Genomic DNA, 20,558 nt, shown 5'->3' with positions numbered 1-20,558 from the left:
CTTACCCCCATGTGTGTGGAAGCCTGGTGGCTTAGATTCCACCACCTCACCTCTGCTTTCATCATGGATTGCGGCTAGGGTTGAACAAACTTGTGAATGTCAGTTTTTTTCCACTCATCAGTGTCTTAAAAAAAAACAAACCTCATTTTAGTACTAATTTCTCCCGAGTCCAATTTTGCTTGATATTCACGTTTTTCCAAAACAATTTCCCCTTATACAAAGTGTTGTGTGCTGTTTTCATTATGCACCTTTATGTATACATTACCTTAGTATATTAATTTTTGCACACATTTCTTGGCCGGAAAACTGCATTGCAAAATTAAGATAAGTGCAAATTTCAAAGGATGGGTGTATTTCCATTTGCGTATTTCAAAAAGTGCAAAAGCAGCGCTCACCAATAAATGCAAACTGAATCAGATTTCTCCCTCCTTAATTGTGGCCCCCATGCTTGTTTATCCTACCAGCTGCCACCACAATGTACCTTATATACTTAAATAAAAAGTACACGCTTTATTTATTCTTTTCTATATTTACCTCTTACCATTTCACAAATACAGTAGCTCTGGGTATAGGCTTAAGACAAACAGACCAGAGATTCGTACATAGAAGTTAAACAAAGATACTCAAATTTATTAAAAATAATGATAAATATAATATGATTATCCATACATGCAAGTTGTATAATAAAGCTGGGCTTCATATCTGATACAAGAGGTTACTGTTGCATTAATAATGTGACATTAATGGTGTTACTGTTGCATTAAGAAGATGTCTACATGCCTGCTATAGTTTTTGCATCAGGAATGGGGAGAATCTGGCCATCCAGATGTTGGACTCCAACTCCCATCAGCCCCAGCCAGCATGGCCAATGATCAGGGATTTCGGGAGATGTCCAATAACATCTAGTGTTGTAGAATGACCAAGTACCTTTCCTAAATCAATTCACAGATTTGCTTAGAGGGCCTCACTTGAACTCTTCCCTCTCGTCAGGTTCACTCCCCTTCAGTTACCTGGCAGGCTTTACTAAGGTCACCACCCGAAGTCTTCACTCTGGTCAGGCATTTAGAATGCCGCTTCAGGTGACCTCCTCGACTTCTGATGCACAGCTCAACTCTCCTCAAGGTCTGCTACCGGAGGCTCCCTCTCCTCTCTCACAGACCTTCCCAGCTTCTGCCTTCCCTTTTTGCCTCTCACAGAGTCTTCTTAAGTCTCTCACTGAATTTCTTCACAATCCTCCCAAGACTGCCCGACTGACTGCTGAGCCCAGCTGGCCTCATATTCCAGAAGGCATTATATGCCTAGGGCCCTTCAGATGTTTTCGATTTCAAAACCAACTGTGCTGGTTGGGGCTGATAGAGCTTTGTAGGCCAAAACTGTGCAGGAGGCAAGTCTGGGAAAGGCCATTAATAAGCATTGTATCTTCTCTCTAGCCCTAGCTAGGATTAAAAGACAAGGTTAAATTCAGTTCTCCATATTTTTGTAGCAATTTGCAATTTAAAAAATCCTCATGAAGATTTGTCAGCATTTTAGTGCAAGTTTCTCCTAACATATTTTTGCAAGCACTTTTACCTAACATGATATGGTTCTGTATATTAATTTTATGAATATATTCATTTTTATGCACGCTTTCCCATATTATAGGCATTTTTAAATATTATTTTGAGATCTGCCCCATAAAATCAGAACCGTAAATTCTGAACAATGGCTGTGTCTCAGTTTTATTGTTTCAAAAAGTGTGAATCAGGTAGATTCGCCTTTAAATGCAAAAAATTTTTTCCTATCCCTACCCACAAGCAAGTGCGGCAGAAGTGCTAGAGTGTGATGGACATAAAGAGCCATAAAGACATAATCAGCCTATGGCCATATGACCCTCAACATGCCCAATCTTGTCTGATCTCGGAAGCTAAGCAGGGTCAGGCCTGGTTAGTACTTGGATGGGAGAATGCCCAGGAACACCAGGTGCCGTAGGTTTGGAGGAAGGTAAACCACCTCTGAATACCTCTTACCATGAAAACCCTATGAATATATCCAAAAAAGATTCATAGGGTCGCCATAAGTCATAACTGACTGAAAGCCATATAACAACAACAAAGACATAATCAGAGATAAGACTGGAATCGGAAGCAAGCCAGTGATTGGAGTCTTGGCAAGAACCCCCCCCCCCAGGGTCTCATCAAATGACAAGATCTTGTGAGGCTCAAAGTTTCGCTGGATGAGGGGCCTTTTAGGCAACAGAGGTGATGTGGCTTGTCCTCTTTCTCCAGGGCAGGAGTGAACTCGGGGAGAAGCTGCAACCCCACTTTGGGTTGAAACAAAGGATCCCAGCCATGGCCAATCCCCAACCAATGGCAATGCAAAGGGCCCACTTCAAGATCCCAGTGTCCAAGATCACAAGCAGAAAGATGGTAAGCAGGACTAACAGCAGCAGAAGGAAGACCAGTCTCTTGGCAGCCACCCTGGGGTTATTGCTCTTGCTGTCGCTGTCGTCGTCTTGGTTGCTGCAGGAAGTGCCACAAGGCACTGGCTTCCCACTCTGAGAACCTGGAGAAAAAGGGTCCTTTGGTCTGGGGTTCGTCAAGGGTTCAAGGAGAGCATCCTCCTTATTGCGAAGGCTGCAGACAAGGCCGCCAATGACGGCTGTGGCTTCTCGGCAGAGAGGGCAAATGATTTTCCATGTGTTGCCTTCGTTCCTCAGGATAAGCTTCAGGCAGACGGCGCAGAAGACATGCTGGCAAGCCAACAGCTTGGGCAGCCTGTTAAGACTGTACCGGTTAAAGCAGATGAGACAGTCTGTGTCTGGAACCCCAGAGGAACATCCAAAGTCCGCGTTCTCTGCAGAGCCGTGTAGGGGAAAGGGTGGTGGAAAAGAGGTTGGGGGTTTCATGTCCAGAGCTGAATGATTTGGAACACCTGTGAACTGTTGTGCCACAGATGACGTTGAACCCTCTAATCCTGACATTTGAACTGGGCGTCCTTTGTTGCCCATATTTTCCATTTGCTCTTTAGGGAACTCTGCTTTGTCCATTTCCGTTCCTGTTTCTTCAACAGATTCACCCCTGTCTATATCTTCCATAGCTCCCCCAGGAGACAAGCCTTCCCTTTCCAGCAAGCACTGATAGGGGAGAATGAGATCTTGCTGCAATCACATCTGACTTTATAGTCACAGTGGCAGCTTCCATGCCCCCTTTTTAAACAAACAAACAAAAATTATCATGCTTTACTGGTATGGATATGAGAATTATTAGCGAGTTGGCTTTAAGCCACTTCAGCATCAGGAAGACAATGCCAAGAAGAGTGTTAATCAGTAACCCCACAGCCACACAGGTTCCTGGTGCTTGATTCAGTGATCAAAACATGTAACAACCATAGCAGTCATCTTTACTGCATTTTCTAAAGTGTAAGTGTTTTATGGCTCTTATCTAATTTGTCCACACATGAGTCATAGAATCATAGAACAGTAGGATTGGAAGGGGCCTACAAGGCCATCAAGTCCAACTCCCTGCTCAATGCAGGAATCCAAATCAAAGCATTCCTGACAGATGGTTGTCCAGCTGCCTCTTGAATGCCTCCAGTGTCGGAGAGCCCACTACCTCTCTAGGTACTTGGTTCCATTGTCATATGGCTCTAACAGGAAGTTTTTCCTGATGTCCAGTCGAAATCTGGCTCCCTGCAACTTGAGCCCATTATTCAGTGTCCTGCACTCTGGGATGATCGAGAAGAGATCCTGGCCCTCCTCTATGTGACAACCTTTCATGTACTTGAAGAGCGCTATCATATCTCCCCTCAGTCTTCTGTTCTCCAGGGTAAACATGCCCAGTTCTTTCAGTCTCTCCTCATAGGGCTTGGTTTCCAGTCCCCTGATCATCCTTGTTGCCCTCCTCTGAACCTGTTCCAGTTTGTCTGCATCCTTCTTGAAGTGCGGAGACCAGAACTAGACACAGTATTCAAGATGAGGCCTAACCAGTGCTGAAAAGAGGGGAACTAGTACTTCACGCATTTGGAAACTATCCTTCTGTTAATGCAGCCTAATATGGCATTTGCCTTTTTTGCAGCCACATCACACTGTTGGCTCACATTCAGCTTGTGATCAGCGACAATTCCAAGATCCTTCTCACATATCGTATTGCTGAGCCAAGTATCCCCCATCTTATAACTATGCATTTGGTTTCTTTTTCCTAAGTGTAGAACTTTGCATTTATCCCAGTTTCATTCTGTTGTTTTCAGCCCAAGTCTGGGTAGGCTAGATTATATCGCATCCTCCAAGCTTCATAACTAAGAATGGGGTGGGACCCAAATACTATAAAGAGCACCTACTCCTCAGCACCTATCAGTGGTGGCTGGCAACCACTGGACCTGGGGGCCCAAGGAGGCCACTAGAGGCAGGACCAATTTGTTCTGATTTTCTCCTCATCCTCCTTCCTTTGGAAAGATACTGTGGACACTTAAGCAATGCAATAGGACAATTACTTAGTAGCTAACTGTGGGGTTGGTGAGGCTGAGAGACTCCTCCACCTTTAATTCCAACTCCCACCTGCATGGGAGACAAGGCTGAAGGGTGGGACCTGCTGGCCATAGCAATGTTTGTGATGGGCTATGTTATCCACAGCTGTCATTGGCCAGCAGACAAAATGGACAGAAAGAACTCCAGGGAGTCTCTGAATTACAGCAAAAAAATTAATATGGCCGGAGGGGAGACAAGACAGCAAGGTTACAGCTTGGATTTTGGGGTGCAGCAAAAAGGACTCCAGATAACCTTGATCAGCCTCCTCCGGCACCTATAAATGTTATCCTTAACTGCGAGGCTGGAATGCTGTCAGTTTTGGTTCTTTGGCTCGTTCTTCCATCGTAAGTTCAGTTCTCTACATTTCTGCAGCATTGTGTGTGGTTGTTTTTTTAAAAACAATCTTCATGAAAATTCATCAACATTTTAGTATGAATTTATCCTAAAAGATACATTTTGTGTGCAGTTTTGACTGAGTGCATTTTTGCAAGCAATTTATCCCAATTTAATGCATATATTATGCTATTTTCACTAATATATTCATTTTTATGCACACTTTCCCCTAATATATGCATTTTTGTAAACATTTACAAAATGTTGGTTGGAGAGCTGCATTGTAAAATTTGGATAATTGCACATTTCAAAGGATGGCTGTGTTTCGGCTCTCATTTTCTTTCAGAAAGTGCACACTTGATATATTTGGCTTTCAGTGTGAACTGAATAAAATTTCTCTCCCATCCCTTATGCCAGGCCAAAACATTCCTAAAAGGAAGCATTACAGTGCTTGGCGGTGGTGGCTGGTGCCAATTAGTCTGGTGGGGCAGAAGGCAGGGAGCCCAACAGTAGGTGGCGCCAGAGGCAATGACAGGCAGAGCCAACACATTCTTTTGTTGTCCCTGTCTGCCTCCTTGCTGAGTTCTACAAGGGCAACGCTGAGACTGAGGAGGAAGCTGGTGGGCAGGGCCGCTCCTGGACTTGTAAATAAGGAAGCAGGGGGAGGAGTGGCTGAAGGCAGACTGTCGTTGGTGGGGCACTGCCCCATTTGCCCAAATGGACAAACCTCCACTGATGCTTGGGCTTTTCAATTTAGAAAAAAAAAAAGATGAGCAGGGGGTGACATGATAGATGTCTGTAAAATAGTGGGAAGAAAGTTCCTCCCTTTTCCCTTGCAGGTCATCCAGAAAGGAATGTAGCCTTAGGGCTGAAAATAGTTCTTTATCCCTGGCTTAAGCCACCTATTTCTCTCTCTCTCTCTTTCCTGGAGGTGCAGTGTTACATGTTCACATCAGTGCTGGAGGACCTTCAAAACAGAGGCTCCTAACTGCTATTGCGCTTATCTGGAGCTTGGCATGCAAAGTTAATGTTTAAACAAGACTGATCTGCTGATCTCCCCAGGTGGAGACCTGTAGATGTTTAAAAGCACAGGAGACCAAACTGAATGATGAGGAACCCTGAAGAGCATGGGGAACACTAGTCTCCCAGCATCACCTTCTAGAACCTGCCATCTTGCCCACAAAAGAGCCAAATCACTTCCAAGCAGCATCAAAAGCAGCTATCCGGGAGAACTGACAGGTTCACTTTCTCTTTCTCTCAGTGGCGGCTGCTCAGTTAGAGCACATGGGGCACTGTCCTACCAACTGCAGTCTGCCCTCTACCCATCCACCTGCCTGCTTACAACCAATCCATGGGCTGGTGCTATCTGTCAGCTTCCTCCTTCATAGGCTCAGCATTGGCCTTTGCCCCTCAGCAGGGAGGAGGATGGGGACCAGATGGGAATGTGTCGCCTCAGTCTCTGTGTTGGCTCCGATTCCACCTCACGTTGGGCTCCCTGACTTCCGCCCTGCCAGTCCCAATGGGCACTGCATTCTGTTTGCAAGCCAAATGAGATATCAGATTGACATGAATGCATCAGTGCCAGTTTCGGCCCAAGATCATGTCTCATTCTGGCATCACCCTGGGATGTTCTATGCCAGGGGTGGGCAATTTTGGGGGGGGAGTTCCTTTGGGAGTTAATCCTTCAGGGTCCACATGCTGGTAGTGGGGGAAGCAGAAGCCAGCACTGGGCAGGGCCAGAACTAATCCACTGACAGGGAATTTTGAGGTTCGCTGGAATGGGGGTCTTTGAAGAAACTGAAGACACAAGCTTGCAGCAAAGTTAGGCCTTTATTATTTAAGTGCGCACGGTCAGTCTCCCTTGGGTGGATGGAGAGCTGCAACATGGCACTGTGTGCCTGGGGTTTTTATACATTCCAGGACAAAGACATTGACATTTCCCCAATCAGGGGACTACACATCAGCATTACATAGACATTGCATGAGCATTAAACTGTCTAAATTATGTTCTGGTCAATGTGACAATGTTCAGCACTTCACATACCAGTACGTTTTCGCTATGAGCTAAGCATTTTAGTTAATGCAATCCTTTCTATGTCTTGGAGAATACAGGGATGTTCAGTGTCTGTTCAGTGTTATCTTATAGAGTTCAAGCTGTACCATACATGCCAGCACAGTTAGGGAAGACAGCTTCAAAGAAAACATTTCTAGCTGGCTACTAAACTATTAAAATATTATAAACCTTTATAGCTTTATAAAAGAACATATTTTGCTTATTGTCGATATATATAGAATTCCCCATTAGCTCCCCCCTCTGAAACTAGCTCGAGTACTAGCTTCACACAATATCACATTCTATTTTATTCATCCTAAAGGATTTGGTGAAGAAAAAAAAATAGCCTTACAAAATTACTGGGTGCATGGCAGCATTAATCATTAATCCTAACCCATGCATAACTTTAAACTACGGAAATAAAAGGTCCTATTGCTATAAGGAATGACAGACAGCAGAGATTACCTATCCTAGGCCCAGGAGTGGGCAGCGGAATACAGGTGAAGTGGTGTGAAGGAGCTCCAGCCAAAAGCATGAAGGAATCTGTTTGCCTCAAGGCTTGTGCAGAGACCCAGATTCTCTTCCTGTTCTGTGACTGCAGTCTTGTGTTGCATTCCTTAAGAGCGTAGCTACACATGTTGGAGCTCAGATCGCCATCACCGCCCACCTAGGTCTCAAGTCCTGCTTTTTAAATACACTTTCCCTCTTACTAATTAATGTGAAAAGGAAGGGTCTCGGTGTGAGGTGATCTCATGTGTGTGTGTCTTGCTGACGCTCAGGAGAAGAAAAAACTCAGGCTACTTTCTAATGCTGTCTTTTAAACAGTGGGATCATTCTGCTAAGCTTGGGGGAAGCCTGCCAAGGAAGAAGATAACATTTATTTCAGTTTCTCTTTGTTATTTTAGTTGCCAACAGAATGGCCTTGCTACTATTCTCTTTCGCAGTACCTCAGGAATGCACAACGAGCCATAAAACAGGGGGAATGGGGTGGGAATTATAGTTCAGAAAACTCCAGGGCCTTGCACCCACTTGATTCCGCATGAACGAAAATGGAGTTAGCCTGAGCACTCATAACAACTCCCTCCGTTGAAAAACATCTGAATATACATATCCTGATGTCTTTTCACACCTTAGACTCCTCTGTTCCACCATTGATTCTTATGCTTACTTCCATCTTGCGTAACTGTGCCATTTGGGACTTTATCCATCCATCTATCTTCCCATAGCAATCATAATAACAGCCAATGTGAAATATCAGAACCATCACCAGAACTCCCATGGCATTTTCACTGTAGCCGAGCAGAGGTCCCACAATTTATGTGTGCCTATATTTCTAATCTTAGCTGCAATATTGCTGATATTGTGGTGTCTATGCTTTACCTGTAATGTGGCTTGTTCTCCCATTTGCTTAACTATTTCTGAGTGTTTCTGAAATCTAGGGTGAGAAAGGTCAGAGAGCTTATATAGCAATGCAACAGGTTCAAGACTTCATACAACTAGCAGAAACATTGCAAAAGCCCCAGCTAGGAAAAACGATCATGCCATTCACTCCTATTGACAAGCACATGCTGACACACCCATATTGGTGAGCTTATACTGACAACTGGTTGTCATATACAAACATTCTTTACCCACATAGGCCAATGCTAAAACCATTCTTCAAGACTTTGTTAAGAAAACCAAACAACATCACTTTTCTTGGGATTTGAAAAGCAAAATCCGATTTTAATCTTGGATTAAGATAGCAATGGTTAGATAATCAAATCCTTAAAGCACAATGCATGAGTATCAATTACAATCAATAATACAATGAATATCTACCAATGGTGGAATAAAACAATTTTTGTGATCTTGAAACATACTGCAGGGTGGCTTGCGCAAAATTCATCCTCAGGAGACCAGATGGTTATGTTCAGTGGAAGCTTAACTGAACTGTCTGTGGTTCGCTGATGTTGGCCAGAAAAACGTGAAATGCTGGGTCCATCCCTATGTTGTATCAATACAGGCTTGTAGCAAACTGTTTTAGTTAAAGGTTTTTTTTGTCTTATTACTTGTTACATCCCACCCACCACCCTTTTCTTTCTTTCTCCCGCTCCTTTTTCTCTTTCCTTTGGCCACCTGCTTCTGGCTCTTTCTCTCTTCCTGACACCCTCTTCTCTCTCTTCCTCTCTACCTTGCAGGTAGGGCCAGCACCAGGCATGACTGGGCCCTTGGGCACTAGCCTGCCTCCCAAAAGAGGCGATGCGGAGCCAATAAGCCCACCTACCTCTCATGTTGTGTGAATTAAGTGCATAAGTAGCAAGCATGCCTGCCATCAACCAAGATGGGGGTCAGCCCCTGCCACTGTCATGAGTGATGGCCAGCATGTGCGCACAGCGTACCCGGTATTTACACTGGCGGGAGAGGTAGGTGGGGTGTGCATATGGGATTATTGAAGCCTGTGCTGTCTGTATTGGGGGGTGCCCGGGAGCTCTCCCTCTGCAGTCCACAGCAGGGTCAGGTTGCAGGACCCGATGCTGCCACGGATCGCAGAACAGGGGTGCCACCCTCCCACCCTAAGGAGGGGCCCCTCTGTGCTGCAAGGGCCCTCAGCCAGGGCCCATCCTGGTTGTCCTCTGGCACCTGCCCTGCTTGCAGGCTGCAGGGGGAGAGGTCTGAACTAATCACTTCCAGAAGGGTTTCGAAATGAGGCCGGTTACCTGAAATTAAACAAGTGCTGCAGTTTGCCCACCCCTGGTCCATGTAGATGGAATGACAGGGCTTTGCAGATGGGCAGACGTGTTTCTCCGTAACTCCCCCAGACAATTCTAGGGGAAAGGACATTGGCTACCATTTGGAAAAGTGTTGAGGGGAGCCAGTGCCTGCTTGCTCACCCCAACAGAGCTGGCTTCTGGAGTCCGCACGATAGATTTGTGGGGCTCTGCGCCACTGCAGGGGGTCCACTGCTGATCGCCAGAGCCTGTGCTGCATTTCGTCAGAAGAGCACTGCAGCTGCCTCAGGCCAAAGGCCCATCTGGTCCAATATCTTGTTCTCATGCTCGCCAACCAGATGCCCCAAAGGGAAGACCACAAGCAGGACCCGAGTGCAAGAGCCCTCCCCACATGTGATTCTAGTGTGGTATAGTGGTTAGGGTGTTGGACTAGGACCTGGGAGACCAGTGTTTGAATCCCCACGCAGCCATGAAGCTCAGTGGGTGACTTTGGGCCATTCACTGTCTCTCACCTACCTCACAGGGTTGTTGTGGGGATTAAATGAGGGGGAGACCCATGTATGCCATCCTGAGCTCCTTAGAGAAAAGGTGGGATATAAAACGCAATAAAATAAATAAGTATCCAGAGGCAAACTGCCTCCAGCAGTGGAGAGAGAATGTAGTCATCATGGCTAGAAGCCACTGATAGCTTTGCTGTCGCTTCTTCTCCCCTTGCCTTCTCCCAGCCAGCAAGCAGAGACAAGTACAAGGAGTTGGGGCAGCCTCTGTCCCTAACATTATGCCCCCTGCTCTTTTTGCTTATTGGGGCCAGCAGAGGGAAAGGGCAAATGAAGGGGTGTGAGGACAGCGGCATGCTCACTCAAAGGATGGGGGCACTGATGGCATCTTATTCAAACCTCCCCCCCCCCAAAAAAAAGCTGGAACCAGCTCTGCTCTGAAATAACCAGGGGCAGCCTTAGTAACAGTTTATATACTCATGTCTGGCAACAGGGATCAGCATGTACAGACAACTGATGAAGCCCTGAAGGGCCCGCCGTCATCTGGTAACCCACAGCAGCAGACAGCCAACACTGTCTTCCCTTTCTCTGGGTGGTTCTGGGATTGGGAGCCCAATAAAATATGTATATGTCAGCTGGATCAAGTAGTGCCTTTTACTTACAGTTCACCTCTGAGGGCTCATCTACACGGTGGTTTAGTACGTGTCCGGTGCTAACTTGCATCTCCTTTAAATTCGTATGTTTCACATGATGTTACTGGCAAACAGAACCTATCTCAGTTTCCCCCCTGTAAATCCATACTAACCCAATCCTCTGATAATCCGAAAAGGGAAGGAAAAAACATCTTCACTCATTCCGTATCTCTAAGGCTTGCTGACGCTTTGCTCCGATGCTTTTAGGTGGGTGTGTTAATCGTTCCCCTCTACTCGCCCACTCCCTCCTTCTCCCTTCATTCATTCATTTCATTTCCTGTAGGCTGAACAGCAACTTCAGCTGCTCTCTCCTGCTCTGTAAGCCTTTTTTATATTGCTGCAAACGGCGCCTTTATTTTCTTTCCCCCCCTAACTTGTGCACAAAAGCATAACACTGCTCAAAAATCTGTATTTCAACTGTAGTGTACCAGTGAAAATACAAATAATCGCACTTCCAAGTTTTTTTTTTTAAAAAAAATGAAGCTTACTGCTAGAACAAACTAAGCCTGCTTGGTCGCCAGGTAACCAGAGGGAGTGGAAATGTTAAATTAGAGCGCATGGCCTTTACAAAACTGCGTGATTGATGCTTCCCCCTCAAGTGTGACTAGAAAACACCGTGTTTGCAGCCAGCATTGAGCCCTTACTGTGGACGGTGCAAACAGAAAACAGCATCTTAAATATGAAGTTATGCTCCCATGTGGATAAGCCCTGATGCCGTGAAGTTTGCTGGCTCTCACACTGGATTTTACTCCTAGAGCATCTCCTACCTAGTGGTCATTTTGGGAATTACATAGCATTGATTGAAAGAACAAGGACTTTTTGAACTTCCTCCAAGAAACCCAGCATGGAATTTGTTTTCGCTCTGAATTTTATTCTGTCCATATATACAGGAGGCATGTTTTCTTAAAAGCCTAAAATATCTTACCATGTCTTCTTAACTTATTTAGAACCAGTTAAGGGCTAGGAAATTATTGGCATTTTAATGATAACAGCAATAATGGAAACCACACACAAAAAAATGGAATAGAGATGTTTGGAATACATTTCATAACATGGATGAGGAACCTATGGCCTCCCAGATGTTGCTGGACTACAAGGGTGGGTATGTATGTGCGTGTGTGTGTTCAGTGGGACACAAAATGTGGAGGTGGGGAAAAACTGCAACTGCCAAGTTGATAATGTGCAGCTTGAAAAATAGTTAGACATGATAGGCCTATGTGTTTATTAATAGGGCTGTGCATAGTCCTCTGTATCTGCTCCATGCCCCTGATCTGTGAGTCCAGAGAGGCCCCAGCTCCATCATCAAAGCTATTTGGGGTGGCGGGGCTAAGATGCTTTTTAAAAAAATAAAAAATGGTCAGGAGTGGGGGTCAGGAGACACTGCATCTCCTTCTCTCCCCCCCTTCCCAACTGAGAGCAAGAGAATGAAAGCACCACCACACAGAACGAAATCGTTTTGCTTACCAGTTGGTAAGCAGGACAATTCCATCCTGCACGTTGCCAGTAGCTGTTCCTTAGCAAGCAGCTTCTCCACTTGCAGGAAAGCCACCCATGAATGAGCAGTGACTGGCCATTGCACAGGAGGATTCCCTATTGCGAGGTGCAGCTCCTTTGTAAGCGTCTTCTCTGCATGCAGGGAAGCAGCTTGTGAAAGGGATTGTGTGCTGGGTTTGGGGAGGCCTGGCAGGAAGGAAAGGCATCTATCTTCTCTGAAGAGGCACCTCTTTCCCCCACTTTCTCTCTTCCTTCCCATGCATGCCTGCCTGTCCTTACTGCCTGAAGCGTCGTCCCCTCATAGCTCCACTCTGGGCCAGAGTACCTGACCTGTAGAGATCCGGGGCTATCTCAACCCGACCCAAATGCCTTCAGAGGTCCGATTTGGCTCTGGAGCATAACCCTAGTTATTAAGCACTTAAATGACGACCTTCTTTTTGACTGGAACCTTCCATTCTGCACCTTTATCTGCGGACAGGTAACACGTCATCATACCCTTGTAAGTCACCTTAAAGTACTCCTGGTTTTGCACCTGTTTGTTACTGAACTAAGGCAGATTCATAAAGTAATTGTCATCTTATAGTAGATCAGACATACCGACTCCTATGAAGAAACTGCCAACCATACAGGGTGTAAACAACGAGCAAAGCACGGTTTGTTTGTTCAGCTTTCATTTTTTAGTGTGTGGCAACTGGCCTACAATTCCCATCCTCTCTGACCATTCCTGATTGGCCATGCTGGCTGGGTTCAGCATCAATGTACATACATTTTTAACCTCACAATTAGACTACTGTAAAGCTCTGTATGTAGGGCTATCCTTGTACCCAGTTCAGAAGCTACAGTTAGTGAAAAATGCAGCTGCTAGGGTGTTTAGTTGGGACACTCGGCTTTACACATATTGCACCAATGATGAAAGATTTGCACCATCTTCCTGTTAGCTACTAAGCCAAGTTCAGGGCTGACATTCAAAATCCTAAATAACTTGGGACCAAGATACCTAGCAGACTGCCGTGCAGGCTGGGGCTGATGGAAGTCCAAAACTGCCCTAAAAGATCATCCCAACACCCACAAATCAATGAACAGATCAGTTGTTACTGTAACATTTCAAACCTGCAAACACGTTATTCACCTCCACGCACATTTCTTTTGTCACCCAGGCACGGCTGACTTGGCTCTTATCCTGTCCTTTTGTGATCTGCATCTCAGATGTTTTTATAGTTCTGCTCAGGTGCCTTTCCAGCTTGTCCACATGGTGTCTTTGTGACTATGTACACAGCCCTGCAGCCGGTGCCAACGGAAGAGATAATATACAACATGTAATGATGTTGCAGACTCCATTTCCTATCAGCCTTAGCCAGGAATGATGGGAACTGTTGCTCCACAACATCTGGAGGGCACCACATTGGCTGCCCCTGGCCTAAATCGTCTAGGACAGACTTTCCCAACTAGTGGGTCTCCAGATGTTGCTGGACCACAACTCCCATCAGCCTCAGCCAGCATTGCCAATGGTCAGGAAAGATAGGAATTGTGGTCCAACAAAATCTGGTGGCCCACTAATTGGGAAACACTGGTCTAGGATCAGGAAACATTAAAAAACAGCCAGATCCCATCAACTTGGATATCCTAGCCTCTTGGGGACACCCAGTGGTCACTTAGGGGATTACATGGGATTGATTGAAAGAACAAGGTCTTTTTGTATGGTGTAGTCATGGTGTTGGACTACGACCTGGGAGACCAGGGTTCGAATCCCCACATAGCCATGAAGCTCACTGGGTGACCTTGGGCCAGTCACTGCCTCTCAGCCTCATGAAAACCCGCTTCATAGGGTTGCCATAAGTTGGACTTGACTTGTAGTACACACACACACACACACAAAATCACCTGTTTTGTATCCCCACTGGTCCAAGACGGCTTACATCAGGGCTGGGGAACCTCAGGCCCAGAGTGGATGTGGCCCTTCAGACTCTCCATCTGGCCCTTGATATTCTACCCAGGTACGCTTCCTCCCTAGGCTGCACACCTGCCCGGTCCTGCTCCGTGTCCTTGCCTGGGTGGAACGTGTCCTTCAACTGATAAGCAACTCGTTTACCTGGATGGACAGGGTGTGTGTGTGTAAATCTACTTTTTGCATGGCTGGGATCCTCCACCCACTCCAGCCACATCCATTACTGCTATGCAGTTCCTGAACAATTTTCCATGACGGAATTCAGTCCTCAGGCTTTAAAAAAAAAATTCCCTACCCCTGGCTTACATCAAAATTAAACAACTGGACGCTATGATATAGACAGACAGTCAAGGGCTTCAGACAAAAGTCCAAACATTTGAAGGAATTCAAATATCTGTTGAAATAAAACAGTCTTCAGAGGAGAGGTTAAGGTGACCACTTTAACATATTGCTTAAAAAAAAAAGGAAGGAAAGACATCAGTCCCCCAAATGAGATTGAAACATAGGTGCAGATTTACACTTTTTAAAAAGTGCTACACTTTTAAATAGAAATGCATCTTCTACATCTATGTAGAAATACTGCATAGTGAAAAATACTGTGACCAGGTGAGCTGCGTGCCTGCTCAGTCTGCTGTCCAAGTGCTCACTGTGGATGGGCAGCTTCAAGCCCACCCCCACCTTGAAACCAGACGTGGACAGGACAACCCTTCATATAAAAGACTATCCTCTGATGGTCCTTCAAATTGAGAACTGTGCTCTGTAAAGGGGGGACAGGCAGCCTAAGGAGGGCCTCTTAGGCAGACACTAACCTTTGGACCAGGGGGTACATTTCAAAATCTTGAAAGATTGCTGTGGCGCCAGTCACAAAATGGCTCCCATGGGGGAGGGGGATAACACAAAATTTAGAGAGTACCGTCATTGCTGCTGCTCCCTGACCCCCAGACCACCTCATGTTTACCATAGGAAGTCAGCTATGTCTGGTTGGCCCTGACTATGGAGACAACTGTTGAAGGCCCAAGAAGCCTAATGCCAATCCTAAAACAAAGCCTAGACTACCATCCTGTACTCACCTTGTAGTAAGCCCCATTAAACACAAAGAGACTTAATTCTGAAGTAGACATGTATAGAACTATACTGTAAGTTAATTGTACAATGAATTCTTAATGAGTGCCTGGACACCTTTGGATCTGCCATTTGCCACCCTGGGCTCCTACTGGGAGAAAGCGTGGGATATAAATCTAATAAATAAATTTGTGGAGGGGATTCTTTAACATCCACCCACACTTATCTGGTAGTAACATTTACAGAAAAGAAGGGATAGATGCGTAATATCCATCCCCTGTTCCGGGTCTGCCCAAACCCAGAAGTCAACTGGGAGACGCAGGATTCCTACCGACCTTCGACTGCTGCTGTGTAATGCCAGGTCTGTAATGCAAAAAACATCTATCATCCATGATATGATTCTGGATGAGTGTGCAGACCTGGTGTGTATTACGGAAACCTGGTTGGACGAGGCCTCAGCACCCATTCTTGGGGCCATGTGTCCACCAGGTTTCCATTATGCGCAGCAACCGAGGGTCGGAAGGCAGGGAGGGGGTGTGGCAGTCATCTACCGGGAGTCTCTGGTCTTCACCAGGCCTCCGCTCCCAAGGACCAAGTTTGTTGACTGCATGTACTGGAGGTTGGGCCCGAAGGGCAGTTTAGGGATCCTGCTTGTGTACCGCCCGCCCCGCTGCACGGCAGACTCCCTGACCGAGGTGCTTGAGGTGGTCTCGGATGTACGAACGCTGTCCCCAGAATTGTTAGTATTGGGAGACTTCAACGTGCATGCCGAGACCACTCTCATTGGAGCCCCTCGGGATTTCCTAGAAACCATGGCTTCTTGGGAACTGTGCCTTAGTAATACTGAGCCCACACATGTAGCCGGTCATGCTCTCGACCTTGTATTTGTCCTGGGAGTGGAGGGGAGTGGTCTGAAGTTGGGGGCTATTTCTTCGACCCCCATGTCATGGTCAGACCACTATCTGGTGAACTTTGTTCTCTCAATGCCACACACCCTCCGCAGGGGCAAAGGACCTATTAAAATGGTCCGCCCCAGGTGCCTGATGGATCCTGATGGATTCCTGACTGCCCTTGGGGAATGGGAACCTGCTGAAGGTCGCCTGGTCGAAACACTGGTGACGGAATGGAATGAGAGAATCACCAGTGCATTAGACCAGGTGGCTCCGAAACGTCCTCTCCCCCTGAATAGAACTCAGACAGCACCGTGGTAGTCTGAGACAGGGTGAGACGACTAGAACGCCGGTGGCGGAAATCCCGTTCTGAAGATGTCCGAACACAGGTTAGAGCAGCAATAGCTGCCTACCAGGTGGCAATAAAGGCAACAAAGAAGGATTTCTTTGCTGCCTCTATTGCATCCGCAGAGTGCTGTCCCAGGAAGCTGTTCCAGGTGGTCCGAAGCCTGGTCGGTCCAGTCGCTCAGGAACCCCTGGAACATTCTAAGGCTTCCTGTGACAAATTGGCAAAGCACTTTGCGGATAAAGTCGAACACCTAAAGAACTCGATTCCGTACGCCGTGGATGCGGTAGATGATCCTGAGTTGGCCAGCTGCAATCCGGTTTCATGGGATCTGTTTCGGCCTCTTCCTTCTGAGGATGTGGACAAGGTACTTTCAACTGTAAAGCCTACCACCTGTCTGACTGATCCTGGCCCATCATGGTTCCTTGTGAACTGTAAATAAAGATTGGGCGAAGGGATTAGGGCGGTGGTAAATGCATCCTTGAAGGAGGGTGTAATGCCACCGGCCCTCAAGGAGGCAATTGTAAGACCTATCTTGAAAAAGTCCTCCTTGGATCCCCAAGTTTTGAACAACTTTCGCCCTATTTCGAATTTACCATTCTTGGGCAAGATCATTGAGCGAGTGGTGGCAAATCAGCTGTCAGCACACTTGGAGGAAACGGATTATTTGGATCCATACCAATCGGGTTTCAGGACTGGACATGGTACTGAAACAGCCTTGGTCGCTTTGGTTGATGATATGAGGAGGGCTATGGATAGGGGAGAATTCACCTTCCTTGTCCTCCTGGATCTCTCAGCGGCTTTTGATACCGTTGACCACGGTATCCTGTTAGATCGCCTGGGAGGGTTGGGAATAGGAGGCACTGTTTTACAGTGGTTCCGTTCCTTTCTCTCTGACAGGCATCAACAGGTAGCATTGGGGGATGAGATTTCAGACCCTTGGCCTCTCACTTGTGGAGTGCCACAGGGTTCTATTCTCTCTCCCATGCTATTTAACATCTATTTAAAACCGCTGGGTGGTATCATCAGGAGATTTGGGCTGCGGTGTCACCAATATGCTGATGACACGCAGCTCTATCTCTCCTTTAAATCTTCACCGGAGTTGGCTGTAGAGACCTTGTCCAAGTGCCTGGAATCCATGAGTGGATGGATGGGAAGAAACAGGCTGAAGCTCAATCCTGATAAAACCGAGGTACTGCTTGTGGGTGACAGGGGAAAGTTGGGTATTGTTGACCTGGAACTCAATGGGGTAAGATTGCCCCTGAAGGATCAGGTCCGCAGCCTCGGGGTTATTCTTGACTCCAAGCTGTCCATGGAGGCTCAGATTTCGGCAGTGAGCCGGGCAGCTTGGTATCAGTTACACCTGATACGGAGGCTGCAACCCTACCTCCCTGCTCATCAGCTCCCACTGGTAGTGCATGCACTGGTCACCTCTCGACTGGACTACTGCAATGCGCTCTACGTGGGGCTACCCTTGAAAACGACCCGGAAACTACAGCTGGTACAAAATGCGGCGGCCCGTTTACTTACAAATAGCCGCCGCCGTGATCACATTACGCCGGTGTTAGTTCATCTACACTGGCTTCCAGTTGCTTTCCGGGCCCAATTCAAGGTGTTGGTATTAACCTTTAAAGCCCTATACGGTCTCGGCCCAGTTTACCTGAAGGAGCACCTCCAGTACCACCAACTTAGCCGCCTGACTAGATCAGCCACGCAGGGCCTTCTCTCAGTACCACCAACGAAAACAGCTAGGTTGGTGGGAACTAGGGAGACGGCATTTTCAGTGGCGGCCCCCACTCTCTGGAACTCCCTCCCGTTCGATCTTCGACACGCCCCTTCCCTGGATGCATTCCGCCAAGCATTAAAAACCTGGCTTTTTGGACAGGCCTTCGGGACCTCCGGGGTGGGCTAAGCTTTTATCACTATTACTGAATGCCCGTTGTTTACATACTGTTTTATGCTGTAATTTAATCCTTTATTGTCGACCGTATTGTATTGCTATGTATTTTAAATCGTATTTTATATTGTATTTTACTGGAATTTAATTGTGTACGTCGCCTAGAGTGGCCTTGGCCAGATAGGCGACACAAAAATTAAATTATTATTATTAAATTATTATTATAGAAAATAGCTTCAAGGGATCTTTGATGAACCCACCATAGGAAAGACAGGTCCTGGTTGCTAGATAAAAAGGGCAAACTATGAAGATTCTAAGGACTACTAGAAAATAATACAGAAGCAGGAAAAGTGTACCAAAGGGGAGAGGAAAACTTTAGGACCGTAGGGATTACTATTGTCTGGTTTCCAAACAACTTGGTTATCAATCACAGCTATAACTTCACTCATCGGCTAAAAACACTGACATGTGGGAGCAGCCAGCTGGCATATTTCAAAATCACTTAGAAGAGTACTGCCTGATTTACTTCATAACTTTTTTTCCTAGAAGAGCTAGAGACTTTCATTAAAAAAAAAAAGCTCAGGGTCTGGGTACCCTGACCAGGTGTACCAATGAAGACAGGCTCATATGAGAGGTGATCTTTTCAACATCCCCAACCCAAGCAGGCTTTAAGCCTGGAAACAGACAAGAAGGCAGGGAAGCTCCCAGTTAGTGGCGTCAGCCAAGACTTTAGCTGCTCTGTTCTGACAAGTTGCAATTTCTGAACAGTTCCAAGTAAGTCCCATGTAGGGGCCATAGAAACCTATCTAGTCCATGCCAAGATTCACAGAACTTGCTCAAATTTTCCACCAGCTGGACATATAGGATGGGGCCCTTTGTGTAAATGCCCTTCTGAGAGATTCTTCTGGGTCCATCTTTGCTCACCTTTCAGCAGGCAACAAAAGCACTCTTGTTCTCAGTTTTAGTTTATTCAGGTGTTTTAATCATTTATGCATTCTCATTAATGGGATGTTTAATTCCTTTGTATTGTAGCTGCCTGGAGTATTTTGAACAGAATAGGGTAATAAACACAAGGAAGTAAATATCACCGTTATGTAAAGGACAACTAACATGCAAGATAACCTTGAAATACAACTAACAATTTACTGGAAGCACAGCCACCACCACTGATGCCTCCTTATACCTATACCATCCTAAACTCTGGACAAAACACAGGTTTCTTTTTTTTGGGGGGGGGGGATGGAATTCCAAATTAATGCATATCTCCAATACAGCACTAGATAGGCAACTTCATCCAGTAGATTTAACCTGCTCATTTTACTGCCCGAGATCAGATTTGTGGCTTTGTACGCCAATCCATGGCAGGCGCCAGGTAAGCTGAAGCCCTGGAGAATGGTTGGCAGTCAGCCTAGACAATACACAGAAGCATAGGAAGCTGTTTCTCTAACTGAGGATTGTCTACATCGGTGTTCTTCAACCTTGGATCCCCAGATGTTGATGGACTACAACTGCCATCATCCCAGTCAATGGACCATTCTGTCTTGGGGATGGTAGGAGTTGCAGTCTAACAACATCTCAGGGCCCAAGGTTGAAGAACAGTGGTGTACACAGACTAGCTGCAGCTCTCCAGGTTTCAGACAGGAGCCCTCCCCAGCCCTACACGGAGAGACAAGCGAATAAATCTGAGACCTTCTGCATGCAAGGCAGACACATTGTGACTGAGCTAGATGGACCAACCACCTGACTGGGTATACACCAGCTGCCTGTGCTGGCCAGTTTTCTTGTTATGCTTGGGTCTAACATCATCTACCAAGCCACCTCAAGAATAACTGCTACGATGTCACAGAACAGACTTGCACGTTACAGGAAAGAGGAGATCCTCGTCTCCACGAATTCTCCCTTGCTCCTCCAGCATCATCTGTTTGCAGTACAATAAAATACATAATGCAACGTCACCACGCTGCAAATCTCCATAGCTTGACAAGTAGCAACAAAAGGAAGTGAAGCACAAGGACAACGCTGTGAGGCAATGGCGCACCACACAATTTTGCAATACAGGAGGTTATTGGCATGGCCAACTCAGGGCTGCTGGTTCCAGCTACTGCTACACCAGGGTTAGGGAAACTTTTTCAGCCTG

At 46.3% G+C, this 20,558-nt stretch overlaps 1 protein-coding gene and 1 pseudogene across 1 annotated transcript; one reads left to right on the top strand and one right to left on the bottom strand.

Annotated features, from left to right (window-relative positions):
- Positions 1–670: 670 nt before the first annotated feature.
- Positions 671–3,159, bottom strand: LOC133372634 (E3 ubiquitin-protein ligase RNF186-like). Its single transcript, XM_061601512.1, has one exon. It carries the CDS (start codon positions 3,071–3,073, stop codon positions 2,225–2,227), a length of 849 nt encoding a protein of 282 aa, XP_061457496.1. The 5' UTR covers positions 3,074–3,159; the 3' UTR covers positions 671–2,224.
- On the top strand, positions 1,853–1,971 carry LOC133372988 (5S ribosomal RNA; annotated as a pseudogene).
- Positions 3,160–20,558: the final 17,399 nt, after the last annotated feature.

The sequence above is a fragment of the Rhineura floridana genome, chromosome 18, assembly GCF_030035675.1.
Source record: "Rhineura floridana isolate rRhiFlo1 chromosome 18, rRhiFlo1.hap2, whole genome shotgun sequence".
NCBI lineage: Eukaryota > Metazoa > Chordata > Lepidosauria > Squamata > Rhineuridae > Rhineura > Rhineura floridana.
This window is presented reverse-complemented; position numbering and strand designations above follow the sequence as displayed.